The 27,204-nt window shown below is 48.7% G+C and overlaps 9 protein-coding genes across 9 annotated transcripts; 7 read left to right on the forward strand and 2 right to left on the reverse strand.

Annotated features, from left to right (window-relative positions):
* Positions 1-886: 886 nt before the first annotated feature.
* Positions 887-1,679, reverse strand: HD556DRAFT_1448507 (alpha-L RNA-binding motif-containing protein; the record flags this gene model as incomplete). The annotated part of the gene is made up of 6 exons (XM_041307438.1): positions 887-910; positions 961-1,033; positions 1,060-1,157; positions 1,204-1,444; positions 1,495-1,571; positions 1,620-1,679. The coding sequence occupies 6 exons, from the start codon at positions 1,677-1,679 to the stop codon at positions 887-889; spliced, it is 573 nt and encodes a 190-aa protein (XP_041154981.1).
* Positions 1,680-1,777: 98 nt separating this feature from the next.
* HD556DRAFT_943091 (uncharacterized protein) lies at positions 1,778-3,766 on the forward strand. The gene has a single exon (XM_041312082.1). It carries the CDS (start codon positions 1,963-1,965, stop codon positions 3,562-3,564), a length of 1,602 nt encoding a protein of 533 aa, XP_041154982.1. The 5' UTR covers positions 1,778-1,962; the 3' UTR covers positions 3,565-3,766.
* Positions 3,619-4,463, forward strand: HD556DRAFT_1246522 (LIM-domain binding protein; the record flags this gene model as incomplete). Its single annotated transcript, XM_041298616.1, has 3 exons — positions 3,619-3,693; positions 3,743-3,854; positions 3,907-4,463. The coding sequence occupies 3 exons, from the start codon at positions 3,619-3,621 to the stop codon at positions 4,461-4,463; spliced, it is 744 nt and encodes a 247-aa protein (XP_041154983.1).
* Positions 4,464-5,430: 967 nt separating this feature from the next.
* On the reverse strand, positions 5,431-8,653 carry HD556DRAFT_1434343 (uncharacterized protein; the record flags this gene model as incomplete). Its single annotated transcript, XM_041305313.1, has 9 exons — positions 5,431-5,482; positions 5,545-6,199; positions 6,258-6,360; positions 6,446-6,927; positions 6,987-7,076; positions 7,260-7,353; positions 7,404-8,076; positions 8,127-8,382; positions 8,479-8,653. 9 exons carry the CDS (start codon positions 8,651-8,653, stop codon positions 5,431-5,433), a joined length of 2,580 nt encoding a protein of 859 aa, XP_041154984.1.
* Positions 8,654-9,271: 618 nt separating this feature from the next.
* On the forward strand, positions 9,272-10,312 carry HD556DRAFT_1539053 (uncharacterized protein; the record flags this gene model as incomplete). The annotated part of the gene is made up of 4 exons (XM_041309703.1): positions 9,272-9,325; positions 9,393-9,770; positions 9,824-10,027; positions 10,076-10,312. 4 exons carry the CDS (start codon positions 9,272-9,274, stop codon positions 10,310-10,312), a joined length of 873 nt encoding a protein of 290 aa, XP_041154985.1.
* Positions 10,313-10,552: 240 nt separating this feature from the next.
* On the forward strand, positions 10,553-11,664 carry HD556DRAFT_1408049 (uncharacterized protein). The gene is made up of 6 exons (XM_041304070.1): positions 10,553-10,695; positions 10,754-10,765; positions 10,833-11,101; positions 11,157-11,261; positions 11,312-11,398; positions 11,449-11,664. Exons 1-6 carry the CDS (start codon positions 10,625-10,627, stop codon positions 11,511-11,513), a joined length of 609 nt encoding a protein of 202 aa, XP_041154986.1. The 5' UTR covers positions 10,553-10,624; the 3' UTR covers positions 11,514-11,664.
* Positions 11,665-13,119: 1,455 nt separating this feature from the next.
* On the forward strand, positions 13,120-16,611 carry HD556DRAFT_1448512 (uncharacterized protein; the record flags this gene model as incomplete). The annotated part of the gene is made up of 2 exons (XM_041307439.1): positions 13,120-13,181; positions 13,239-16,611. The coding sequence occupies 2 exons, from the start codon at positions 13,120-13,122 to the stop codon at positions 16,609-16,611; spliced, it is 3,435 nt and encodes a 1,144-aa protein (XP_041154987.1).
* Positions 16,612-18,285: 1,674 nt separating this feature from the next.
* Positions 18,286-20,644, forward strand: HD556DRAFT_1246412 (Alpha/Beta hydrolase protein; the record flags this gene model as incomplete). The annotated part of the gene is given in 14 exon segments (XM_041298607.1): positions 18,286-18,505; positions 18,561-18,738; positions 18,798-18,979; positions 19,043-19,096; positions 19,152-19,189; positions 19,249-19,303; positions 19,365-19,492; positions 19,544-19,575; positions 19,620-19,809; positions 19,865-20,054; positions 20,110-20,168; positions 20,215-20,279; positions 20,291-20,554; positions 20,608-20,644. The coding sequence occupies 14 exon segments, from the start codon at positions 18,286-18,288 to the stop codon at positions 20,642-20,644; spliced, it is 1,692 nt and encodes a 563-aa protein (XP_041154988.1).
* A 2,375-nt stretch (positions 20,645-23,019) lies between these two features.
* Positions 23,020-25,924, forward strand: HD556DRAFT_1246456 (SNF2 family N-terminal domain-containing protein; the record flags this gene model as incomplete). The annotated part of the gene is made up of 17 exons (XM_041298612.1): positions 23,020-23,049; positions 23,100-23,317; positions 23,369-23,437; positions 23,491-23,614; positions 23,671-23,793; positions 23,849-24,020; positions 24,077-24,136; positions 24,188-24,213; positions 24,262-24,384; positions 24,438-24,591; positions 24,645-24,666; positions 24,713-24,926; positions 24,975-25,241; positions 25,300-25,360; positions 25,417-25,542; positions 25,647-25,792; positions 25,847-25,924. The coding sequence occupies 17 exons, from the start codon at positions 23,020-23,022 to the stop codon at positions 25,922-25,924; spliced, it is 2,013 nt and encodes a 670-aa protein (XP_041154989.1).
* Positions 25,925-27,204: the final 1,280 nt, after the last annotated feature.

Genomic DNA, 27,204 nt, shown 5'->3' on the forward strand with positions numbered 1-27,204 from the left:
ATGCTAAGTTTCACAATGTCTCTTGTTTCGTATCACGAGATAGATGATACGGGGATGCGTAGAGACCGTATGGGAAAGGGAGGAGAGGGTTGGTGGAGAATTATAAATACTCTGGTATCCAGATATCCAAGGGTCACTAATGTGTTTATTTACTTATCAACCGCAAGTATATCATGCGATAAGATCGACACTGGATCCTCCGACTTCGTGTAAGTTACTTGAATATGAATGGATTCCGTTCATACTCTGCAGTACAGCACTTGCGTCATTTGGGTGGACCGTTGCTATCCCATATCGTCACTTAACCGATGTTGTTCGAGGCGACCCCGAGTACGTACGACTCAAACAATGATTGTCAAACATCACAGTGATTCCGGCAAGCATCGCATTTGACAAAGACACGTAGTCCCAAACGGCGCGTACCCCTGTCCCTTCATGGGCCTGTTGCCGCCTAATAGCCGTTATTATCTTCGTGCTGAATGTATTGCAATCCATATTCGGGTTGACCCGTGTGCAAGCGGCGGCTCGCGTTGCAACGAAGGCATGATCGATAATTCCAGTAGCAAGAACAACCAAGGACCGCACATGGTTAAAGAAGCAGCTCTCGATCTATTCATAGTAACGTATCAAGACATATAATCAGTCTAAACCCTAGCACAATCACGAGAATATGTGAACGAGTGCGGTGTTGTTACGACTTTTATGCTGTGTCGTCGGCAGTCTGAATATGACATGCTTCGAGTGCCTGTCATGAAGACGGCCAAGGGAGCGGCACCGAGAATAGGCTGACGAAGGCAAGTGAGTTAAGGTTAAGTCCGCGAGGAACCGACAATACGGAGGTAACGCACATGACGACATCATCGACTGTGGACGTGTCGATGGGCAATCATAGTAGATCGTAATCATCGAGCTTCGAGAGATGGTCAGAAAGAAATACGATTTTTTCAGTCGATCGCTTACCTCGTCGTTGTAGTTCATGATGGTTCTCTTCAACTTAGAAGTGTCCACCCAAGTGACGAAGTCTTCCATGTGTCTGAGAGTCGATGAGAATACGAAAACGAGATTAATTTTGTAACGCGCCTCGTGACAAGAAAAGCGGGATCGGTGATATTATCAGGACCAACACGGACGTGACCTTGTTCGATAAATTTTGCAGCCTGAAGAAGTGAGTTGGGAGTGTAAGTTGAATAGGTTTGGACGTACTGCGCTGACTGTTTCTGCCATCTTGCTCATGCACATGAAAACGGCAAGGCGACGCCTGCAAAAGGCAGCAACGGTGAGCTTGTTGTCAACGTCACTTAATTTTGCTTGGGAGTTGAGTACGCCAATGTCATAGAGTTTAGAGAGCAGCTGTGACTCCATGCGGGTACGAAACGGGTCTTGAGCCGGTAGAACGGATAGACGGTGTGCGAATGATCTTAGAGCACCGCAAAGCTTGTTGTACCTGTGATGATGTTCATGTTAACATGATCGACGGAGGAGTTAGAAGCTTACTTGTGGTAATCTTCTCTGTCCTGGATATGGTACCTGCGAATGACTTTGATCTCACGAATATTTGCATCTTGTTTCCACTTTATAATCTTTGGTTAGTGAATTATGGAATAGAGAATGAGACATACGTTTAAAAAGTCGACTTTCTTGAGCAATTTCTGCTCGTGATACTTGAATTTGCGGACCATGAGTGCTATAGCTGAATGCTGTGTTTATAAAATTTTGATTCCGGTGATTGTGCTGTCAAGCACGTGGTAAACGAAGGCTGCGTGTGAGAGTCTTGGTAGTACCTTGGACTAGATTCAAACTTGGACGACGTCGACCCTTGTCGTCCTTCGACCAATCTCAATTAATAGTTTAGCTAGTTGACTTTGTCGTCGTCGTCGTTATTGTCGTCGTCGTCTTCGTCGTACTCGTCGAGCTCGTCGTCCTCCTCGTCATCGTTCTACTCTTCATATATCTTTGATCGTCATGAACGTTCGACCTGGTGACATGCTTCGGCCACAGAGCATGGCACAACTCTCCATGAATCCCTCTCCTCATTTTCAACAACAACCTCCACAGCAGCAGCAGCCTCCTCCAAATCACGTCCCGTCGCTCATGCCACATAACCCAATGAACTTACTAGCAGCCGGCGGTCCACAATCCCAAAACAGCATGGACTTCCGTCGTCGTCAGCAGTTACACCAGATACAGCAGCAGCAGCAACAACAACATCAACAGCAGCAGCAGCAACAGCAGCAGCAGCAGCAGCAGCAGGCACAGAATGTTCAGATGAGCACCGCAGCAGTAGCTTCACAAGCTAATTCTCATATGAATTCTATCCCTCAACACCTCGCTTTTTCGGGTAACATGATGTCTCAGGCTGGAAGCAATCTTGGACAGGTCGGAAGAGTCGCCTCTCATCCACAGGCGCTCAATCACGTCAATCACGTCCAAGCAATACATCCCGGTCAACCAAATATGCCTGGCATACCTCCCATGAATCCACAAAATAATATCCCTTCTCATTTACGTCAACCATCCGCTCAACCAATGCTGTCTCGTATCCCTAGCTCAATTCCTACCTCAATGTCACCAGATTTGTCTAGTACACTAAATCGCTCTCAAGGTCAAAATCCAATGCGAACTCAACCATCCCAACCCCAGTTGATGAACAGTCTATCACAACCAACTCTTTCTCAAGCCGGAACCTCCACAACGATGCCACCAAATGGTTTCCCATCCCACTCGCATCATCCAATCACTTCTTCTTCCCCTCGTCCTACAGGTCCTCTCCAAGGTCATGCCTCCAATATGATCATGGGTACACCTGGTCCTTCACAACCCCCCGGTGCTCGTCCAATGAACCCCGGTGATGGAGTATTCATGGGTATTCAGAATCCCCAGTTCAACCCTGGCTTTACCCCAGGAGGTAATCGAATATCGTCCTCCAACCCTTCCTTCACTACTTTTGTGCCTTCATCCACCCAGGGTGACATGGACATGCAGCAGAACATCTCAGATGGCATGTCTAATCCAGGCAGTCGTCCTGGATTCCTCACACCTGCCCAGCAGTTTGAGCATATGCAGCACACTGATAACAGTTTTGGCGGTAATTTCAACATGCCGACCCAAGTAAACGTCCCCCCTCGTCCTCCATCTCACCCCACGTCCGGTATACATCCTTCCATAACACCTCGACAACCACCACCTCCCCATCAACACTCTCCACATCAGCCTGATCCTATGGCAGGTCATGTACAACAACAACAACCTCCAAGACCCCAGTCTCAACCACAGGGTCCCTCTGTTAGACCACCATCACAAGCTGGACCGTCGCAAACACCCCGGGCTTCGCATACCCAGCTTCCGCCTTCATCGTCTAGCGGTCTCCTTCCTCCTACACGTATACCCCCCGTTACACAAGCACAGACGTCACCGCATCAACAACGGCAGGCAACTCCAGGGCAGCAGCCAATAGCTCCACGGCCGCCACAGTCTTCGACGAGCGCTGCTGCTGCACCTCCTGTTACGACCGCGCCGTCCTCGGAGCCGGCGGTCCCGCCTCCCATTCGCACCTCCCCTGTGTAAGTGTTATTTAGATGGCTTATCTTGGCTCTACTTATATTTTCCCAAAGGGTGGCCATGCCCGTTGGTCTTGGACAGGGTCTTGTTCGATTGCTTCAATTTAGCGGAGTCCTTTCAGCCGAAAACCCCACTGTACGTCATTTCATATTAATATCATCCCTCAATCATGAATCCTCGGTAGAAACATCAGTTATCACACTGGGAAACTGTTGTGAAAGACTACTTCACTCCGACAGCCATAATGAAATTTACCTTGTGGAAAGATAACCAGCGGAATGAAGCAAAGCCTTTCGGTTAGTCGTAATTTTCTCAAATCTTAATTTTGCTCATCTGTTCCGGCATCAGAGATCGGCGTGCCTATTCTGCCCCGGTTTTTTCTAGTCACCACCCAATCTGGTGTGAAATCCATGACACTCTCGCTGGACGGTGCCCGAGAACGGCTACTCTCACAACACCATGCGGTTGTAGAGTGCGTTGCGGCTGTTTGGACATACCGATACACCAACGGGTACACAGTCACACTTCGGGGCCCGCTCACAGTCCACGTTATCCTCATTCCTCAGCCAAACGCCGCCACCTCCCAAACACCGCCGTATTCCCTCAAATTTGACCACCTCCAATTCGATGCAAATCATCACGAAAAGTTCATTGCATTGGACTCGGTAATGGGTCATAGGCAATCGGAGTCACCGAAGACGCCACGCGTGAGGACGGCACCGACGCCAAGTCCGAACGGGACGGTAATGCATAGGATGGATGATGAGAGAATATGGGAAGAACCCAGAGTTATGATCGACCATGCATCGATACCGGGAGAACCTGTGAATGCATTTGGGATTCCGCAGGCTACCATGCGGTGTCTGGAGGTACGTGCTTTTCGGCTCCGCATTTCTCTTTGCTGAACGCGAGGCGTGGTAGTTGGCAGAAAGTGTCAGTCAGATGACCGATCTAATCACATTTGCGAATGAAACAAAGCTAGGACCAATGGGTAATGTTTGCTTGTCAAGACTCTTAGTGAACGGTCGCTGACTTGCTAGAACGGTTAGACGCCCTTGCAAAGCTAGCGGACAAGCTACGAGAAGGGTCTCAAGGGGGTCCCTATATGGGCATGCCTCTCTCAAACGGGCACTTCCTGCCCTTTCAAACCATGAACGGGCTTTCAACATCGCCAGCGGTGACGTTGTATCATAGCATGTCTTCATCACCGTCAGTATCGCATCCTGGGCCCTCTGCGCACTCCCCAAAAAACCTCCCTCCCTCGGCTGACAACTCACAAAAGCAGACCAGACCCACAACTGCATCTGGCACCGCGCCCCCCAACTCCTCAAATCCAGCCAATGCACCCACACCTTCCCAATCCGGCATGACAACGCCTTCAATGACCTCGGCTACCCTCAAACGCAAGACCAACGACACCAATTCGCCTTCTCAATCAAATGCCGAGCCTTCAAAAAAGACGCGAAAGTTGACCCAGAGACGGTAGCGGATGATATATATATATTCGGATTTCTTTTGTTGCTTCGTCGTCGATCGATCTGAGCGATCATATTGTTTTGTCGCATTGCATGATGCTGAATATACCAGCTTCGATATCGACATAGTATTCTAACTTTGCTAGGGATGTAACTTGCCACGCTCATTGTCAAGTAGAACTGCTTTACTTACATACACCTGTTTTTATTTATAGCTTTTGTCTGTATCATCACCAAACGGCGTGTTCAGCTTCTTTTGATTTTTAAGTTCTTGGCGTATCAATGCTGCCTGAACAGACCATCAAGATGCCATCATATTGGATATCAAAAATGTTAGTCCACGGAACATGCTCAATGCTGTATACTATGCTGCCGCCCATCTCTCTAAACTCCCGGATCACGAATAGATAGGTTCATGGCTAAAATCGCACTGATCGCCATATCTGCACCTGTTATTACGTTGAATCAGTTTTAGTCCCACGATCCAGAATTTGGCATATTTGATGCTCGCCTTCCTTCTGCAAAAAAACTGCATGGTTTTCGTTTACTACTTCTATACGATCCATCTTCTCCCCGTCCGCGGCCACGTCCGCGACCGCGAAACTGACCCCTATCTGACGCCCATCGCCCGCGAGCACTACCATTGTCAGCATATCCTCGACCATAATCACCGGTGGCGGCGTTCGAATTCCAGTTCTGATCTTGGCCTCCAAATTGGGCTTGTACACCGGGTCCAGACGGGTGCTGGTTGAATAGCGCTTGCGCCTGCTGCATCAATTCCTGCACCTGTTCTGGCGCAATAGGCAATTGTGAAAGCAGTGCGGGATCAAAGCCAAATGATTGGATACCCGCACCGCTGGGCGCATTCATCGAATCAAAACCTCCCGATAATTGACCTACGAGATCGGCGACAGATGCGGCGTTGGGCTGAGGCAGATCGGCTTCTCTCCAGAAGAAATTATCGCACTCTGACCCCACCGTCATAGTCTTCACGTCCACATCTATCTCGTCATCACTGATTATCGTCGTGGGCTCGCCAGGACTGTCAGGTATCTGTGCTGACGACATGTATAGTGCACCCAAAGCTGTCTGCTCACGCTCCTCCTGTGTCGTCTTTTCTGTACTATTCTGTCCGCGTTGGGACGCTTCGAGATCGAATTCGAGAGCTATAGATTGCGTTTATTAATTGGTGGCGATTCGTGATAACGATGATAATTTGCTCACTTATTGGATCCGTCCAATCGATGACTTCTTCGAATAGGGGAGCATGTAGAGCAGCACCCTCTCCCCGATCCAGATCGCGCAAACTGTGAGCAGTATGAACACCCTATGTGAACAAAATACACAAAGGTATTCGTGACATCAATATAAGTACTGTACACCAACATAAAAAACGAGAGTAGAATGCTGACATCAACAGGATCATCATCGTACACAGCTCGTTCTATCAGCCGGATCGACTCTAGCTGATCATCAGGAGCCCAAGTCACAGACTTTCTCTTTGTTCTTCCAGAAGTCACCAGGGGCGGCGTAATCGACATCGAAGCTGGTGGCGGTGTGGCCGTTACTGGAGAGTCCCTACGCCCTTTACCCATTGACTTCAATGCCTCCTGGAACGGATCGATCGACGATGGTTGTGCAACATTGAGATCAGGTTCCTTCTTGACAGGCACCGGGGCTTTCTTGAAGCTTGGTAATTTGGCTTTCGGTTTCGGCGCAGAAAAGAATGAGGAATCGGAACGAGCATCTTTGACGGCGAGAGCAGGTTTCGTCTCTTTCTTCATGGCTGTTGGCTTTGACGCGGAAGCAGTAGGCGCTACGGCGGCCTTCTTGGCAGGTGGTGGCGGTTTTGCTGAGGGCTGTTCGACAGGCTTTCGCTTTTTGAGCTTCGATTCTGCAAGGCATGAGTCGATGAGCGCTTGTTCATTGGTGCAACAAACTGACGTGACCCACCCTCAGTTTGTGTATTTTCTGCCTGCTTTTGGGCAGTTTCGACCAATTGTCGCCATCTCCGTTCCAAGTTCGATGCCATGTCCTTGATCGCTGCACATTTGGGCAACACAGAAATCAAACAAGAGTTAGATACATGTAATTTTCGTTGGCTCAAGCAAGTAGTAATAATACGACAGACACGCAAACTGTGGTTGCAAGGCTGAAATCGTACACGGTTCACGTAGTCTCTCACGGAGACCGCATGAGTGGATATTTGTGAAACCGAACGCTCACCTGGAGCTGGAGGCTCCTTGACTAACTTGACGATGATCTTGCCTAGCTTCGAGGACTTGAGTGACTCAACTGTCAACGGTAACCTGTCAATGATCTTTGCACAGTATTAGAGGCGACTTGCAGCCTTGAACATGCGTAACATACGTGAAGTAACGGCATTACAGTGTCAACCAACGGGGTGTCAGACTTGGCGGTGGCAGCGGCTTTTAGCCATTCCCGAGTAATGTCCATAGCCGTGTTATTTTCGGACCAGGCCCGAAAGTAATGATTAGCGGCGTTATCGCGGATCTTGGTGAGGATTTCCATTCGCAGGGCAGGTTCGACCTCCTCAGAACCAAAGTCGTCGATGAGATTAACAAGGTTGTTAATAGCACGCGCACCGCCGAATGCGCTGGGCTGCAAAAGTGGTCTGACGTCAGTAACGAAACTATCCTTTCGAGCCTGGATGTTGATCGTTGGTGGTTGTGCGGGAGCAGCAGCAGTGGAGGTCGCTGTGGTTGCCGTAGAAGTTGAAGGTGTAGATGGCGATTGTGCGTAGAAAGAAGACAATTGTCCGATCATTGTAGAAGTAGGTGAATGAAGAACGTGGGGCGAAAGAGTGCCTTGAGACTGTGATGCGGGTTGATGCTGAGTTAAATGCGAGGAATAAAAATGTGCGGGAAGAACATAGGCAGGATTAATGGATAAAGTAGGATGCTGATATTGATATGGATGTCGTGGTTGGGATTGGGGAGTGGGCTGAGCTACATGAGTTGGAGACTGCGTATATTGTCGGGGCGGTTCCGATCCAGATCCGTTCATAGTTGTCAATGCGGGACTGTAACAAGTGTGTGAATAAAGTGAGTACACGAAGGAGGTAGAACGCACTCGATCATCATGGGCTGCTGGTTCGGTGCGGGGGGCGATTGATGTTGAGAAGCGGACTGTTGAGAGGAGGTCGTAGAAGTTGCACCATTGAGTGTGGAGTAATTCGACAACGGTAGATGGGTTTGCGGGTTAGTCCAAGACATTGAACCATAAGGTACGGCATTATAGGGACCGGGAACTGAAGACAAGTAGAATGGATTGAATGGACCGCCATAGTACGCAGGTGGTTGAGAGATGGATGAAGACGTTGAAGGTCCTATTACAAGAGAGATAACCATTATTTTAACATTTTTTATACGAGGGCGCTCAACAGCGTGTTTGTAGCACGGGCGCTTATGAATGAGATGCTTACCCGCAAGGTCGCCTATTGTATAGTCGCTCAAATCGAGACTTGGCTGCTGCGCAGCTGTTCCAGGAGGACCTCCTGCTCCATTTGTGGGAGACGACTGTTCTTTCCAGTCGTCGGTGGACGGAGTGCCTCCAGTTAAATTCTGCGTCCAGTTTTGCGCATTCGAATACAAATCCATAAGGACTGTTTTCTTCTTTTTCTGCTGCTTCGTTCTCAAGCGTTATTGGGGCAACACTAAACGGCTTATTTCTGTGCAACGAGACGCAGGAAAAGCAGGAAAGAAATGTAGACGGTATACAAGCCTTCTATCACCTTTTTTTGCAGTGTGTTCTACGGCTCAAACTGCCTGAGAGACCTGGCTCAGTTGAGGGTGCGAGTTGTCAGCTTTCGTCGCCACTGCGAACAACCCACATGATCTTGTTTTTTTAGAACTCCGATTCAATAATCAAAATCGGCGACTCGGCAGAAGTAACTAAGGATCGCCGTCAATGTTGTCATTAACATTTCATGTAGTGAAACATTGTTCCAAGCACAAGGAGAACCAAGACAATATCAATCCCGTAGTACTAGTCTAATGATAAGGAAGCGATGTCTTTTTTATCATTAGACGCCATCTACACAAGGTTTGTGACTTTCATTACCTGATTTCCTATTAGTTACAATTGTTTCAATAGGGAACCCTAATAGTTGTCAACAAAACAAAAGTTTATAATTGCTTACAAGAGTCAACAAACTTCGTTGATTTTTCTGAATCCTCCCTTGTCTTTTTCTCACTACCCTCCTTTTCTAATAAATCATGCCACCTAAAGAGCCAAAAGAAGAACTTGACCTTGACCAGAAGAAGGCTCAGGTTTGTATTCTCTAATATGTATTCTATTCATCGCGTCTGCTCACTCTCGACGCGTTCTCCTATTTAGCTCGCGATCAAGTTCAACAATGCCGCGCGTCAGTTCAGTGCTCTTGCCGAAGTGCTTTCCAAGGCTGTCGCCGAAGTACCTATCGATGAATCCACTGTTAACAACCTCACCGAACTTCTGAACGCGGCAATCACGAAACCGTCGCGTAAGCGTAAACTCGTCGCGCTTGAGATCGGCGAGGATGGTGTCCCCAGAAAGAAGAAGCGCGAAAAGAAAATCAAGGATCCCAATGCACCAAAGGGTCCCGCCTCCGCTTACATCCTGTTCCAAAATGATATTCGTTCTGCGTACAAGAAGGAACATCCAGACATGTCTAACAAGGAGTTGCTAAGACTCATCGGTGACCAGTGGAAGACGTTGGCCGATGACAAAAAGGATGTACGTATATGTCAATCCTATGTACATCACCCTCCGCTCATCCGTATCATCAGTTCTACCGTGATCAACACGGCAGAGCCAAGAAGAAACACGAAGTTGACCTTGCCGCCTATAACGCCCAACACCCCGACCAAGTTCCTACAGAGGCCAAGGACAGCGGGAAGAAGAAGAAGAAAGATGATGAGGAGTCGGACCATCCTGCAACGAAAGAGGTTGCGAAGGCTGCTCCTAAGACTGCCAAGAAGGCTGCTGCTCCCGTACGCTCTTTTATACCGGTTGTGACCTTTGCTGACGTTGCTGATTAGAAGGTTGGCAAGGTGGTTCCGAAATCTAAAGAGGTTGTTGAAAGTTCGGGATCTGAGGCAGAGGATGCGTCAGAAGTTGAAGCCTCAGATGCGGAGTCGTCAGACGATGAACCGGCCCCGAAAGCCAAAGCCAAGGCAACTACAGATGAAGACTCCGAGTCCGATTCGGAAGTTGATACTTCTTCCGAGGAAGAGGTTCCTCCGCCTCCGCCTCCCGCAAAGAAGTCCAAAAAATGATGACAAGATTTATTGAGAGTTCTCTGTGAATCGGTTTTACGTTGGTTATCTTCTTCGTATGATACATATACTTTACTATTTTATCATCAGCAAGCATATGGCTTATTGATTCTTTTGAATACTATACATACTATTCTTCAATGACTCTTCAGGCCATTGGCCGGATGGCATCATGTAGGGCTTACGTATACTGTTATAAACACGGCAATGTCACCCATTACGTGTGACTATGAGACATTGCCAGCGGCTCGCCACTATATAAGTAAGCCGCAATCCTGCTAACGCCATCATCTTCTTTCAACTTTCCTTACCATGTCCTCTCCTCCCCCGAATCCTGATTCAAGGCCTCTTCCGAGAGGCTGGATCGCACAATATAACTGGGAGTATGTCTTTCACAATCTGATAATCCTTCGAAGAGCTCCTGATCATCGTAATCTATAGTTATAAATCATGGTGTGTATCGCGTTCCCGCCAGGCTTCTTGACACCTCCTTATCAATGTATGATTATCCGCAATGCAGGTTTTATGTAAATGAGATGGAACAACCTCCTCGATCATCTTGGGAGCATCCCCTAGGCCCTCCCCAATATACTCCTCCCCTCGGACCTCCCCCTCCCGATCGTGGCTTCAGCCGCTCTCCTTATCAAGACGGTTACAATCAGGCTCCCGCTCCAGGTGGCTACGCGCCCTCTTACGGTGGCTATGGTGGTGGCTATGGTGGTAATGCACCTTCCGGTGGGTATGGCGGTTATCAGGGCTACCCACCTGCAGGAGATAGAGGAGATAGAGGTAAGAGCCCATGGATCATCCGCGATAAATCATGAATATCAAACCATTTTGCTAGGTCTCTTTGGCAGAACGTCTTCTCAGCCCCAACAGCCTGTTTATGCGCAGCAGTCGGCTCCTCCGAGGAAGAGCGGCCCGGGGATGGGCACTGCTTTGTTGGCTGGTAAGTCTTGGTCTGCTGTGCGATACTGATCATCTGAATGCCCGGGTCAGGCGGTGCAGGTTTAGTAGGCGGTGCTCTCCTCATGGACGCCTTTGAGGACCATGAAGATAGGGTAGAGGAGCAAGCCTATGACCAAGGTAAGTCTCTCGCTACTGGTGTGTCCGGGGCATATCTAAACATCCAACAGGGTACGACAATGGTTACGATAATAATTGTGACAATGGCGGCGGTGATTTCGGAGGAGGCTGGTAAACGACATGCTATGTTGGGTAACGCAAATGCACGATTACAGGTTCTTGGCGCCTAATGTGGTAGATTTGTGTTTGTGTATAGTAGTTTGAGGCTTGGATTTATGCAATGGAAGTCCCTTGTGGTGCCATATCAGTGCCATCGTACAGGTTATACGGCGTCTGTGACTTATTAATTTGGCGGACCTCGGAAGTTTTGTCAACGGTCTGGCAAAATTAGCACTGGTTATACTTGGTCCACGGCAAAACTCACGGGAAGGCCCAAGGATGGCAGAAACTGGGGCCGGCAGAACCCCAGTGTTGCTCCAGAGTGTTCGAGACTTGCGGAGATTAGGAATTTAAATCTGATAACACAGTTTGAACATGAAAACTTGCCGTTACGCAAATAGCCAATGGCAGGTCATTCGGAGGTCGCGCGTGGCATTGCAAAGTGGAAATGGGGCATAAACAAACTCTCGGATGGCCTGCGGGCTTATAATCAGTCAGTACATAGCTCTATTCGCTGGTGGCCAAGCGGACGGCCTTTCTTGGTGGAAACTCTTTCATTTAATTCCGAAATTCACCCACTCAAGGTCTTTGCTGTGACGGTCCTCTGAGTCAATTATAGGGCATGTAGGGCGCACATTCTCTGATCTGGGCATAACACAATCCGCGTGACGGATATCTCAGTTGACGCACTCGGCAAAATTTGTGCAAACCTTAACACCACAGCACCGTAAAAGCCACAGGCTTTTTGGGAAGTCCACCCGCCGTCGACATGCTCACATGCGCACGATGTTGGCATTGCTGTCGAGCATCCTTCATGTGGTGCCTCCCGCTCTCGGTCGAGCCTCGTTATGTAGAGATGAGGTGGCCCTCTTGCTGGCCCAGAGTATCTCGTCTAATGACGTTGCTGCTGAATTTATGACTCACGAAGAGTTGAAGTTCAGAGCATAATTGATATTAACAAAGTTCAAGTGCTGAAGAAAACTTTATGGACGAGTTTATTTATATGTGTTACTGTAATTAATATTCACAGCTGCTATTGGACCAACTTGAAAACTAATAAGATTTCAACGGAACGAATGAATGTGGAGTTGCTACTTTAAAGTCACTGAATTTTACAGATATCGTCACTTCAAGCTGCGCCAAGTCCCGACCGCTAGAATGCATCAACAGCTCTGCTTGAATACTGTTTCTGAGTTTGCAGCAAGCTGGTGCAGGGTACTTACCTTGGTTGTGCCGTAATTGTGGCTTCGCCGTGTGCGCGAGGTGGTGGGTTTACTACTACCGTCAATTTACTGTCGTCCATTGGGATCTATGCTGGCGGTCATCGTCGCTTTAAGGAAGAAACTGCAGGAGGGTCTCGGCGAGAATGTCGGAGGTGATCAACTTATGCGGTGCTTGGCTTCGTACTACTAGTAGCCTCTTGGCGCATGTTAACGTTAATCGCATCAGGCCTCAGGTCGCCCGCATCAGTCACAGCCTTGATAGGCCCTTATTTGACAGGCAAGCACCTGTTATATTCGGGGGTGCCTTGATGTACCTTGCACCGTGTCCAAATGATAATAGTACAATTAGTTTTTTTGTCTGCCTGACTTTGCAGTTTCAATCGCCCCCCACTCAGGCTAATGAGCTTTTATACTGGTGTCGTACCTGCAGACGGCCTCTCTGCAGAGACTGGCATAAATCGGTGAGCAGTGATATGAAAGAATTTCTCAGCAGGGTACTTGTTCTAAACATGATCCAGGTCACTCCAACAGACTCGGACAAATCTCCAGTCTCCCACTAGTGTCAGGGCTACGTCTAATTCCGGCAGTTATGCAGCACCACTCACTCCTGCGCAAGCATATGCGCGCACTTTTGTCTCTGAACAACCTGTTTTGCAATACACCATCGAGCGCCAGCAGTTAGAGAAACCATCCGATCAACAACCGGGGCCAAATTTGCAGTCTCTAATCGGTGTTTCCGCGCCTACACGCGGTCAATCATACGCTCAGCGCCTATATGCCAGCTCGTTAAGCAAGCGGCCCCAAGCTCAGACCCACCAGCAGCCCACCAACAGGCAGCCTTCCTTTGAACGTGGAGAATCCTCAAAAAACCGAGTTCCGGCTGGCCCACGGGCTCCTTATGGTGCCAGAGCATCTCTCATGCTGAATGCGGATCATACAAACGCTCCTCAAACTGTCCCTGCCTCTGATTTCTACCATAACAGTATCGCAAAACTTGATTTTCAGTTACCGCAGCCGGTACCTGAACGAGGCACCAATTCCTCAGGTCTGCACCCTCAGTCAGCAGCAGGTTCCGCTCCAAGCATCCCCTTGGCCCATTCCCCAGTTCCTATTCAGGTACCCCACGACTTGCAGGCACCCAGTAGGCGTAGCCCAGTTCCAGTGGAACTATCCGATGGGTCTCCGCCATCGCCTGCTGGTGACCCCCGGCGGTCAAATCAGGCGGGGTTGCACAGTAGGAACCCACCTACAACGCATGTGATACCAGGCAGCTCAACGTCATCAGACATCCCTCTACGGCCTGAGAGCGTGAACAATGCCATAGCTTCACCTGTTCCACCAGAGACACTCCCAAGGGAGTCTAGTTCATACTCGCAGGATTGTTCAAGAGGTGTGGTTGCGACCACTTCTAACCCTGAGTCTGTGACTCGACCTGGTGATCCCTCGCCTGCACCTATACAGATTGAGAGTTTTGATGTCGGCAGTTCCGAAGAAGTACCGTTATATTCCCTCGTTGACGACGGACCTCCCCCCCCAGACTTCGACGAGTCGCAATCCATGTGCAGCGCGATCAGGGCGAGTACATATCACGCTGAACCACCTGTAGTACTATCACTCCCTGATGTACCCTCGCTCACACCGCACGAGTCCGATTCTGTATCTGGAGCTGTACCTTCAACAGGTGCAGATGCTCTCTCGTTCGTTAGGACCCCTCGCGCACTTTCTCTAGAACCTCTCTCGGGATCTCCGCAAACCTCACTGGCCATACCAGAAGTAGCGTCATACCCTACGGGGAAAGCACCTGAAGATGTTAAGGAGAAATCGTATAATGACTCTACAAAGGACTCTATGCCCAAGTTTTCTGAGAGGTCATCATCTATGGAAGCTTCATCATCATTTCGAATCCTATCCGAGCAGGTGCCTTCATATAGGCAATCTAGGTATAACACCGCTCCTCAGGACATACCGCATCCTTCTAGTTCCCCGCCGGGCCCCCCACACAATAACACCCCTGTGAAGACCCCTTCTACAGCACCACCACCCGCTCTCCCACTGAGGAATCCCGTGGTTTCTACACCAGCGACTAGCACGGCTTCCGCACCTCCACACATGATGCCTGCATCTCCTCTATTAAGCCCAAAGGTGTCCGCTGTGAAGCCGGCTGAAGTTCGAACAGCTACTTCCTCCCCTCTTCGACCCAGTAGCAGCCACCGACCATCTAACTCATCTCTTCTTCCAAGAGTCTCGGCAGAGCCCACATTCCCTCCTTCATCATCGGGTACCCCACCTTTCATGGCTGCTTCTGCCGGAATCACCTCACAGATGTATTATGCAGGTTCTCCTTCACCTCTTTCTTCACCTCCGCTCTCCCAGCGTTCTCGGGGCCCATCAGTGCTATCCGCATCAGCAACTGGCAGTCGTCCTGCAGAGTTTAGACCCCAGCTATCTCCGGATGTATCCTCTACACTGCAAGGACAGGCTCCTTACCAATCGCCGCGTGAAACCTTCCAGCCTCCCACAGAGTTCAGACCCCAGCTATCTCCGGCCGTATCCCATACACTGCAAGGATACCCACAGGCTCCTTACCAGTCACCCCAAAGCTTCCAACCACAGGCCTTTCCGCCGCCCCCACCTCAAGATGCAAGAGCAATAACTGCACCTACTCAACCAGTTCAATCTAGCAGGGGACTTGGAATAAATATCGCGACAGGTCTCGCGGCGGGAGGTGTTCTTGGTCTGCTCGGCGGGGCTGTGCTCGCTGAGACACTCGATGGTGGCGATATCGTTGACGATATCACTGGAAGTATGGATGGGATGACGTTTGGAAATCCTGCAGATAGTGTGTTCGACCCCAATATGGGTACTGGTAATATTCTAGGGAACGGATTCGACGCTACGGCGATCTTTCAAGGAAATCAAACGTTCGACGGGGACTCCTTGGGCCAAACATACAACGTGTCTGATCAGACCACGGGGAACGGAGTAGACTTCACCCAATTTCAAGGACAGATATTCGACGTATCTCAGTTACAGCAACAGCCAAATAACCAGAGTAATCAAAGCAGCGACACGCACTATTTGCATGATGCAGGAAAGCTCCTGCAAGCCGCTTACAAGATGTATAACACCTCGCATAAGACTAATGCAACTCAGGGATCTCAAAGTTCACAGACAACAGCTCCGCCGCAACAAACCTTGGCATCCACGATGTCCGGCATCTCAAATATTGGTCCTAATTCGCCGCCGATAGAATACACACACACAAGTATGTCTATTCCTTTCCATGGAAGGTCTGCTGACCACTTTACCGCATCAGGCTACCCCAGCCCAACCCAGCAAACCGGACAACCCATGCACCCCATGGCATCTCAAACCGCTCAACTACCCACTGCCACAGCATTCTCACAGCATCTTCCTTCTTTCAATCCTGCCTCTCAGCAGGGCACACATTCTCATCATCACGCGTCCTCATATCATCACACATCCTCACATCCTCACCATCACACGTCCTCACAAAGCTTTCATACATCTCACACCCAGAGCCCGTATACGAATAATGTTACTTACCCCTCCTCTGGGACCGCCACTCATACCATGTACTCGCAGGGTCAGCCAATACCAGCCCAGCATGTTGTGAACCACGGTCACGGCACCACACCTCACCACGCTTATCCACCCCAATCCCAGGCGGGACCCTCCGTTCATCCCGTACAACACCATGCTCCAGGAAACATGCAACAACAGCCTCCGAATAATAATCTAGACAAAACTATGCTTGCGAAAAAATTCGTCAAGGGCGCGTTGATGGCTGGTGGTGTTCTCGCAAAATATAACCGTCTAAGTGGAGGCAATGGATTTGTAGGAAATTCATGGAATGGCCAAAATAATTGAGGATTTTTGTAGCTGCTAGCCCTATGCTGTTCACCATGCGAATTCTGTACCCGATTATATGATACCATATATACCGTCACGTAGTAGTACTAGTCTAAATATTTATTATGTAGTGCTTTCCAATCTTGTTGATCAGCTTTTCGCCCGCTATCCTCTTGCTTTCTTGTCTTGCTCCTACATAGCTATGCAGCGAATGCGATACGCACAATAGGACTTTAACTTTATATTCAGGTCTGATGCTGTATTTTCTGGCCCTCTGTCAACGTTGACCAGCCTGAGGTCGACACTCACATTCTGTTTATGTAAAATCAGATTCGTCACGTACTCATATCATTTCGGTCTGCGTGGACGTGCAACCACCGTCGTCCCAATGAAGAGCAAGGCACTATCGAAATTGCTACAGGCACGCGAACGCCCCGATGAACCGTCCGACACCGACTCTCCTCCTAACACCTCACACAATTGTTATAGCGACAACGACAGACCATCCACTGAGAGCGGCGCTAATGCCGACCCTCCTCATAACATCGGAGTTGCCAAGCTCTAGTGGCCAGAAAAGGTGTGTTTGACCTTGAAACACTTGCGGATGATGGGTCATGTCCCAGACATAGTTTAGTTCCGTAGGTTTAATGAGACATCCACGACCAACAGCAGAACGGCATTAGGAATGAAGGACGCTGAACGGGGCAGTCGGGCATATTCAGGAAGCTTGAGCCTGTCACAAACCTGAGTGGGTCTGAGTTCCGCGAAACATGGTGGCAAATATTATCGGTAGGCGTTCTTTCTTTGTGTTCTGGTTACCGTCCATCAACTGCGATTCTAGTTCATCGTATCCTCTGGGAAGATGGTATCTATCGCTGTGACATCAGCCCCAGCAATCTCGTGTTTTACCGAACCTCGCGCGGTCGTGTGATAGGCGTCCTCAATGACTATGATTTATCATCGATTCAAGATGATTGTGCCAGAGGCAATGAACACACAGGAACGGTACGGTTCCTATCGATTAGCCTTTTCACCCTACTATCAACCGTCGAAGGCAGCGTCGAGCACGTGTACCAGCACGATGTTGAATCGTTGGTCTGGGTTTCTGTTTTCGCTATGAGGATGGCAAGCCTCGCAAGAAGAACAAATCTCTCTGCGAGTGGCTTGATCGGAGTAGACGCGCTTACATGTTGAGCTTAAATACCACTTTTTGATGGTGGCGCGTTATGAGCGCAAGTCTCGGCCAAGATCCAACTGGACACTTGCGATCGAACACTATACTTAATTGTATTGCCTTGTTTTATACTGAGCCCAGCCCACAGATGAGGACACCTTTGAAATGTGGCTGCAGAATCATCGACGCAACATACCACAGACTTGTAACATCTAGCATTTATATACACTTTCATCCAAGTTTTCTTCTGCACTATCCTCAGTAAGTATGTAGGTTACAGTGGGATGCATCTTCCCACACACCATCTCCTTTCTACCATGACAATAATATAATGACAATACTATCGCTTGCTCTTCGTCAGTACTACACCTTGTGATGCGGCAATCTACAATGTTGACCGTTTTCAATAAACCACCGTTGAATTTCACCGAGACTCTCCCGGGCCAGTCGTTCGACTCGGAGTCTTGGACCTGTCACCACTCGGTTTATAAACCGCATCTTCATCACCCTGGTCAAGGATGTTTTTCACTGCACGATCTGTGGGAGTAAAACTGTCCACTAAAGCCAATCTATTGGCCGTGTCGCAGGTTTTTCTTGCGCTTGAAGTGTTGTCTTCTCCGACGGCCACCGTATCCGCATCTATCGTCAACCTGGGTTATGCCCAGTACCAGGGATCAGTTGACACGGCGACAAACATCACCAGCTTCCTTGGAATACGCTACGCGGCTCCTCCAGTTGGTGCGTTTAGTAATCTTTCTTAAACACAATCTCAGCTCACGCATCAAGCGCACAGGCGACTTAAGATGGGCGGCCCCGCAGCCTCCACCGACCGTTTCTGGGATTCAACAAGCTACTACGCAACCAAACGAATGTAATCAAGCAGCCAGAGGCGATTCTTCGACAAATCCGTTTGAAAGTACCTCTATGAAGAAAAGGGATATCAGCCAATCTGAAGACTGTTTATTCCTGAAGTAAGCCCTGTCATTGAATGATGATGTTAGCATTTACGATTAGTGGTCACATCTGGTAGTGTATACACTCCTGGAAGTGAAGTGGTGCCAACTCCGGGAGGAGGGCTCCCAGTTATCGTTTGGATTCACGGAGGAGGGTATCTCATAGGTGGTGGAAGTCCATTCAATGGCGCAGATTTAATTATAGACTCGAATTATGGTGTTATCACAGTCTTAATTCAGTACCGCCTCGGTTTATTTGGTGTGTTTTTACTGTCTTCTCTCGGTTTCAAATGCATACTAAGGTGCATACACCGCCAATTAGGTTTTCTTCCCGGGGAAGCGGTCAAGGAAGGGGGTGCACTCAATGCTGGGCTACGTACGCGATCATGGTCTGGCAGTCTTTCAGATCCAGCTGAACTTGATATTTCAAGTCGACCAGAATTATGCCTTACAGTGGGTGCAGGCCTACGTGAGCAGAACTCTTTACTTGCGTGGTGTACCCTACCTGACAGGAAGCTTACTGGATAGATAAGCGCCTTCGGCGGCGACCCCACGAAGGTCACAATTTGGGGAGAGTCCGCTGGTGAGCTATGCTAGGTACTCTTTGTCATCAAATATTGTCTTTATGATTTACTATGTTTCAGGTGCCGGATCGGTGCTACAGCATATCGTTGCCCATGGAGGAAACACGCAGCCTCCCCTCTTCAGAATCGCCATGACGAGTTCTACGTTCTTGCCATCCCAATATAATTATAATGACCGGATTCCGGAGGTAAGTTTTGTTCATGAGGACGATGTCCGCAGTCCTGAATACAACTACTAGCTGTTGTATAGTGAGGTCGTCAATGGAACAAAGTAAATTCTTTGAAACACCGCCAGTCTCTATCTAATTCTTTAAGTTGCGGCTGTGCCTCGAGCTCGGATACCCTCTCTTGTTTGCGCGCTGCAGACATCGATACGCTGCAGACCTTGAACTATAACATCAACCTCAATGGGTTCTTTGGCACGTATGTATTCGTCCCTGTTGTAGATGGCACTTTCATCGTGGAGAGGCCTACTGTGACGATAAGGAAAGGTCGTTTGAATGGCGTACGGTCTATGAATGCCTCTATCTCGAAGACAAACTGAGGCCTTTTTCTCCTAGAACTATCTGCTTGCTATGACCAATTCGCATGAGGGGAACAGTTTTGTCAACCAATCGATGGCATTGGATATTGCGGATTATGTCAAGACGCTTTTCCCGAACATCGGTTTTGCTCAGGCCGCTGGAGTGGTGACGATGTACCAGAACTACGGAAGTAACGTCAACCAGGCAGATCTTGTGATGGGTGAATGTATGTATATTTTTGAAGGAATGATCGCTGTCCCTGATTTCATGGGTCGTCTCAGCAATATTCATTTGCCCCATCTATTATCTCCTCTCAGCATTTGGAGAACGAGCTTGGAAAGTGAGTTCGAGACAACTCGCGACTCATTTATACTCAATATACGCAGGGCGAGTTTGCAATCCCGCCTGGCCTGCATGGAAATGACGTTGCATACTACTTCACCTCATTTTCGTAAGTTGAAGCAACGAGTCTACTACTCTGAATGTAAACTGTTTCAAAGGTGGTCCTGCATACAACGATTCGCAGTTCATAACTGCTTTCTCGAATTCATTCATGGCTATGGCCATGTCTGAGACTCCTGATGACAGATACACTCCAGGAGATATCACACCCTCCTGGAGACCTTGGCGATCTGATTTGACAGAGATGATGTTCAACGAGACATCTGCGGGAGTACCTGACATTTACACTTTCAAGACCGATAGTGCCTTGCTGGAGCGTTGCGCGTGAGTACCATATTTGTGATGAGCCAAGGTGCCCAGCTGAAGGCATCTGCTAGCTACTGGCAAGACGTGTCGGCATATTCAGCGCAGTGAATGGAAGTTGAGGTGACTGCATGAGTTGAATAATCCCACGTATATCTCTATCCAGCAGCTCGTCACAAATGCTTTCTGGTCGTAGAATCACTGCGACAAGACTTTTGCATTGATTATAAGGTCCATTGGATTATATCAGTTTGCAACAACTGCCACCATTCTCAGTATGCATAATAGCCTGTCCAGTGCCGGTGATGTCAGATCTTTCAGCCTGAGTACATTCAATGTTAGGCCTTCCCAAGACGACCCTGCCACAACGGAGCCGCACAATATTTCTGATTGGACATGCGTTTTTTCGAGACGCTCAATTGGCTGGCTGCGTGGCACAGCCACCCGCGGACAACTCAAGTCGCCGGCTAAATTGATCTTTCGCTGCGGTGTTTTCAAGTCATCTCTGTCATGGACCATATCAGACCATTTATTCCACTCACTGTCCGTCCAGTAGAAATCACTGCCAACATCTCCTCGTAGTATCTGGCTTCGCCTCTGGACAAAAACCGTCATTGACGAATTCTAATTGTTGTTCTAAAATGCCCCGCTGCAGACACCGTCTATACCATATAATCATTGATCGATGAAGTAGGCGAGCAGACGAGAACGTCTGGGAGTAGGTTGAGAAAGAGACGAGTGACGCAGGTTCCATCTGATTTCAAGAACTCCAGGGCGGGGAGGAAGCGTACGGGTAAATGCATGATTCTGCCGACGAATATTTCAGGGGGAAAACTTGCTTCGAGTGCTATTGACCTCTCTGAGGCGTCATTGGATAGTGGATTCTGCTGCTGGTCATAGGACTAGATATCAGCGGTCCCCATCTCGGATTCCAGAACGATCGAAAAATTTGTACTCCTAGTAGTAGTTATCAGACATTCGATTAGCTTGAAGTACCTTGGCACCCATCGTACGTGGCACTTACTATTGTATTCTCTGAGTTCGAAAACTTGTGACACCCGCTTTCTTGTTTCTGACACAAATCTTGGTCAACTCCGAACAGTGGCCGAAACCAGGCTACCCTTGTTTAGCAAGGTGCACATTTGAGAGATAGGGAACGTAAGCACACATCCATGATGCACGAGTGTTTGCACTGGTGCTCGTTGTCGGGATGGCTTCGAAACGAATATGCCAGTACCAGTGAGATCTGAGAGTCGTCATCATCCTGGCCGGCAGGTGGACGCGCTTGTGGCTACAATGCACGTGTCCACGTGACACCACTGAAAGACAAATTAAATAATTGAGTTAGGGTTTCCCGCGAATCTCGCGTCTCGCGAGTCGCCGAACTTTTTTCTCTGTCCCGACAGGATTGGCCTTTGTTTCCGCTCTCCCACCTTAACACTGCTATTATGGTCAGTACGAGAAGAAATGGCGCCCGCAATGTTCGGACGCCTGCAACCACGACCACAGGTACTCCAAGCACATCAATGTCTCCCCTGGTTAGCGGCAAGAATTCTGTGGTACCTGAAACCCCTGACACTTCCGACGTCGATGAAAATCCAGTAGTCACGAAAGTTACGACAAGATCACTTGCAACAAGCCTTATGAAAACGCGGAAGCGCTCTGCAGAAGATGAAGGTGAAGACTTCGAGGGTAGACCAGTCTCAACTAAACGGAAAGTCGCCCACAAAGCTTTTTGTGTTGAGATACCCGTTAAAAATTCGACCTTGAACTCAAAGGCGAGAACGCAGTCTTCAGTTCCGCCCAGCCGCATACTAAGTACTATCAATATACAGCAACAAGCAACACCTGTCAAAAGAAAAGGGCGAGTTACTGTTCCTTCTACCTCCAATAATAAGGATGTCCAGCTTCTCTCAGAGGATGAGGACCTCGAAGACATTGAATCCAGTGATTCGGAGTATTATGAGTCGGATGACGATGCCCCTCTCCCCTCAAAGAACTGGGAACAGTTCTCTGACGTCGTCTCGGGTTCTGAGGGCAACGAGTCAGAAGGTGACGAAGAGTTGATGGTTGCTGCTGCCATTGAGTTGTCCCGCGCAACAGCACGATGCGCTGTTCAAGAATCCTCGGGAGTCGGTTCTTCCTCCAGAGCCAACGTTACGTCACCAAGCCTCAAGATTACCAAGAAGGCTGCTGCTGCTGAACGTCGCCTTACAAGGTCCGGTGGCAAGGGAAAAGGCAAAGGTCGTTCTGGCGGCAGTGAAGATGACAATTTCATACTAGAAGACAGCGAATCGGCACTATCAGTCTTGAGCTCAAGCGAAGAGGAACTCCCACTCTCCAAGGGTAAGGGGAAAGCCACGAAGAAGGGTAAAGCAAAGCTAAAGTTCATTGACACCGAACCCATGACTTGGGTGGAGCGAGCTCAGCGGCGCCGCCTGCAAGCGGCCGAAAGGAGGGCCAACAAATTGGAGGAACGCGCATTAATGCAAGAGCTTGGTCGAAAGCTTACCTGGGTACGGCGACCTTTTTTCTGCTCGAATATTTACCCTAATTATCAGCACAGGCCGAGAAATCTTCTTTGGCACTCAAAAAGCATCACCCTGAACTCAGGGATGTCTGGGGTGACGTCAAGTCCAGCATCCCCATCGTTGTACCGGAGAGAGCTGCGCAACCTGCTGGTTTAAAGGTCACGTTGCTTCCATTCCAGCAGGAATCACTCTTCTGGATGCGTAAGCAAGAGCAGGGGATCTGGCATGGCGGCATGCTAGCCGACGAGATGGGGTAGGTTTCTCAAACTTTCAGTATGTACAAGATTGAATGTGTTCTTTGCAGCATGGGTAAGACTATTCAGATGATATCCCTCTTTGTGTCGGACCTGAAGCGTCCGAACCTTGTCGTTGCGTATGTTTTCACCATTCAGTTATGTTGCCATGTCCTAACCACATGCTACACAGGCCAACTGTTGCTATAATGCAATGGCGCAATGAGATTAACGCTCACACAGAGGGGATGAATGTCTTGGTGTGGCATGGCGCGTCTCGCGTCAACAACCCCAAGGAATTGGAGAAATACGATGTTGTTAGTTCCAACTTCAGAACCCTCCATGCTCTCGTCTCAATATTAACGCAACTCAGGTCCTCACTACTTACGCTGTCATGGAGAGTTGCTTCAGGAAACAGCAGAGCGGTTTTAAGCGAAAGGGGCTTATTGTGAAGGAACCTTCGCCTCTTCACCAGATTCAATGGAACCGGATCATTGTACGATCAAGCTCGTTTCGATAACTTTACCATTGCTGATGGTCTTTTTTGACAGCTTGACGAAGCGCACAACATTAAGGAACGCCAAACCAATACTGCCAAGGCATCCTTTGAGCTCCAGAGCAATTACAAATGGTGTCTATCCGGCACGCCTTTGCAGAATCGTGTGGGAGAGCTCTACAGTCTAGTTCGTTTCCTCGGGGGTGATCCATTCTCCTTTTATTTCTGTGCGTCTTGCGTCTCCGCATTCGTCATTTGAGTCATTGATCTGGTTTTCTGATAGGTAAGAAATGTGATTGCAAATCGCTTCATTGGAAGTTTACAGATAAAAAGCACTGTGACGGTAAGTTCTGTGCCCCAACTCCCTGTGCCCATTTGATATATTTTACAATAGATTGTGGTCACAGCCCAATGCAACATGTAAATCGTCATCACTATCTGTGAACTCAGCTAATTAGTGTCTTTCAGACCTGCTTCTGGAATAACGAGATCTTGACACCTATTCAGAAACACGGCATCGAGGGCCCGGGAAGGATTGCTTTCAAGAAGTTACGCATCCTCCTTGATCAAATGATGCTCCGTAGAACAAAGGTCGAATTTATCCTTTTATTCACGTGTTCGAAATTCAATCGCTACCGCCGCAGATTCAACGAGCTGATGACTTGGACTTACCCCCTCGTATGGTGATCGTGCGACGAGACTACTTCAGTCCTGAAGAGAAAGAGCTTTATCTTTCGCTCTTCTCTGACGCGAAACGCCAGTTCAGTACCTACGTTGACTCTGGAACGGTTTTGAATAGTGAGGTCACCTTTTCTGAAAGTCAGATCCAACTGTTAACGCTATTCCATCAGACTATTCCAATATCTTCAGTTTGTAAGCCTTTCGCGCTCTTGCCCATATGATCCTGAAGTTCCTGTAGGCTCACTCGCTTGAGGCAAATGGCATGCCACCCAGACCTTGTCCTCCGCAGTAAGACTAATGGGACCCAGTTCTTGGGCTCTGACGAGGCTGGTGAAGCCACGATCTGTAGACTCTGCAGTGATGTCGCGGAGGATGCCATTCAGGCCAAATGCCGCCACATCTTCGACCGGGAGTGCATGAAACAGTATCTGAGCACAGCCGGAGACATAACTGTCAGTTTTTTCCTATCAACATTTTTTTGGGTCTTGAATTTCTTTAAGCCCGACTGTCCTGTTTGCCACATCGCTCTTACCATCGACCTCGAGGCTCCGGCGCTCGAACTTGAAGCAAATATTCCTTCTGCACGACAAGGAATCTTGGGACGACTCAATATAGAGACTTGGCGGTCTTCCTCCAAGATCGAGGCACTTGTCGAGGAACTTTCCAATCTTCGCTCGCAAGACAACACGATTAAAAGTATCGTGTTTAGTCAATTTGTCAACTTTTTAGATTTGATCGCCTTCAGGCTACAAAAGGCGGGCTTTTCGGTGCGCATGAATCTGGGAATTTTACTGGATGAAACGCTGACACCAAAATCTCTGATAGATTTGTCGACTTGAAGGAACCATGAGTCCTCAGGCACGCGATGCGACCATTCAACACTTCAGTATGTCGGACGATCGTCTATCAGTTATGTTTTTTTACAGTAACGTGCTTCCTTAGTGAAAAATGTTGGCGTCACTGTATTTCTTGTCAGCTTGAAAGCTGGTGGAGTGGCATTGAACTTGACCGAAGCATCTCGAGTGTATCTGATGGACAGTTGGTGGAATCCTGCGGCAAGTTTTCTATGTCTGTCTTTCACATCCTCAGCTGATTCCTGTTGTTCTAGGTTGAATACCGTACGCGAATTGACTAAATGTACCTGTGACACTTGCTTATTTCCACTACAGAAGCTATGGACCGTATTCACCGTCTCGGACAGTACCGTCCTGTCCAGGCCATCAAGCTCGTCGTTGAAGATAGCATCGAGAGGCGAATCATACAATTGCAGGAGAAGAAATCAGCGATGGTGGATGCCACGCTGTCTACCGATGAATCTGTGAGTATTTGTAGTTAGTGGCTGACACAAATATGAGAGCTGACTACGACCTAGGCGATGGGACGACTGACGCCAGAAGATGTAGGTGCTGAAATTCTGTCCTGTGACATATGGCTGATTGAACTTTTGTAATCTAGCTTGGTTTCCTGTTCAGAGTACGTCCACGTTTTCTTGACGCACTCAAATCTGCTGACCTTTGGTATGCTAACAGCTGTAGCTCATTATTGTTTTTACAAACATACTGTAAAATATATGCCCTGCCTTTCTAGGCAGTAGAATACGCTGTCGTTCCTAATTCTACACGGAATATATCTGTTTCACGAGCGCCCACTGATTTTTTTTTAGCAATTCTTGTTACAGACCTTAATGTTGAAGATCCGGGACCCTTGGCCTATAGGAAACTTTCGACGCCATGACCTTTGTCTAATAGAGTCAAAGCATAGATGGGACCATCTCTGCATATGAACCACGGCAGATTCCAGTGCATGCGAGGTTTATTTCTCATAAGTACGACACAAGAATTCATGTGCTAGACTTAAGCTTGATCAAAGCTGAGATGTTCATCATGCAGGCGTCAATGTTGATTTGGTCAGCACGTGATCTGGACGTGTGACGCGTCTGTCCGTCAACTTCCTCCTTATAATTCTCCCCACCTCACCGCTCTCGCGAATGACGGTCCAAATTGCGAGTATCGGACTCCAATCCTCTGTGAACTTGAGGCTGACCGGAAGCTGACACTAGCGGGCGCGTTCTTACCTGTCAGCATCATCAACTTGCTCAACTTACGCCGGCCCATGCCCATGACACGTTATGACGTAGGCCAACCAGTATTGATTACGGGAGGCTGACTCTCCCAAACGTATAAATACCTGCCCGCCCGGGCTTCCTCTTCTTCATCAGCTTGACCTCCCTCGAGTGCCAACGATTCTTCATCGTCACATCTGACCCTTATTGCGTGTCACGGACGATTATCTCTCGTTGTCTTTGTCGCTGATCGGATCGAATTCTTTATTCTCAGTTTCTTACTCTCTCTCGTTGTCCTGCTGTCTCGCCGGCTTGCTTTCTCGTCTTGCTCTCTCGCCGTCTCGTTGTCGCCGTCTCGTTGTCGCCGTCTCGCTGTCGCCGTCTCGCTGTCGCCGTCTTGCTCTCGTCGTCTTTATCTCTTGTCGTCTTGTTCTCGTTGTCTTGTTCTCGTTATCTTGCTCTCGCCGTTTCGCTCAGTGGTATCCAATGTCGCGCGCCGTTGGTAAAGCAATGTCAACTCTTCAAAGTGCGTTACCGCCCTACGCCAACAGAGCATTCTTCTTATTATCTCTCTTTCCAGAACATCGAAAAGCACAACGTCGGCCACGTTGATAAAAAAACTTTCCTGTCTCTCGAACCTCGCCCTCGCCGGCGTTGTCTCTATCTCA

This window comes from Suillus plorans, assembly GCF_016647745.1.
Source record: "Suillus plorans strain S12 chromosome Unknown HD556scaffold_76, whole genome shotgun sequence".
In the NCBI taxonomy this organism is placed as follows: Eukaryota; Fungi; Basidiomycota; class Agaricomycetes; order Boletales; family Suillaceae; genus Suillus; species Suillus plorans.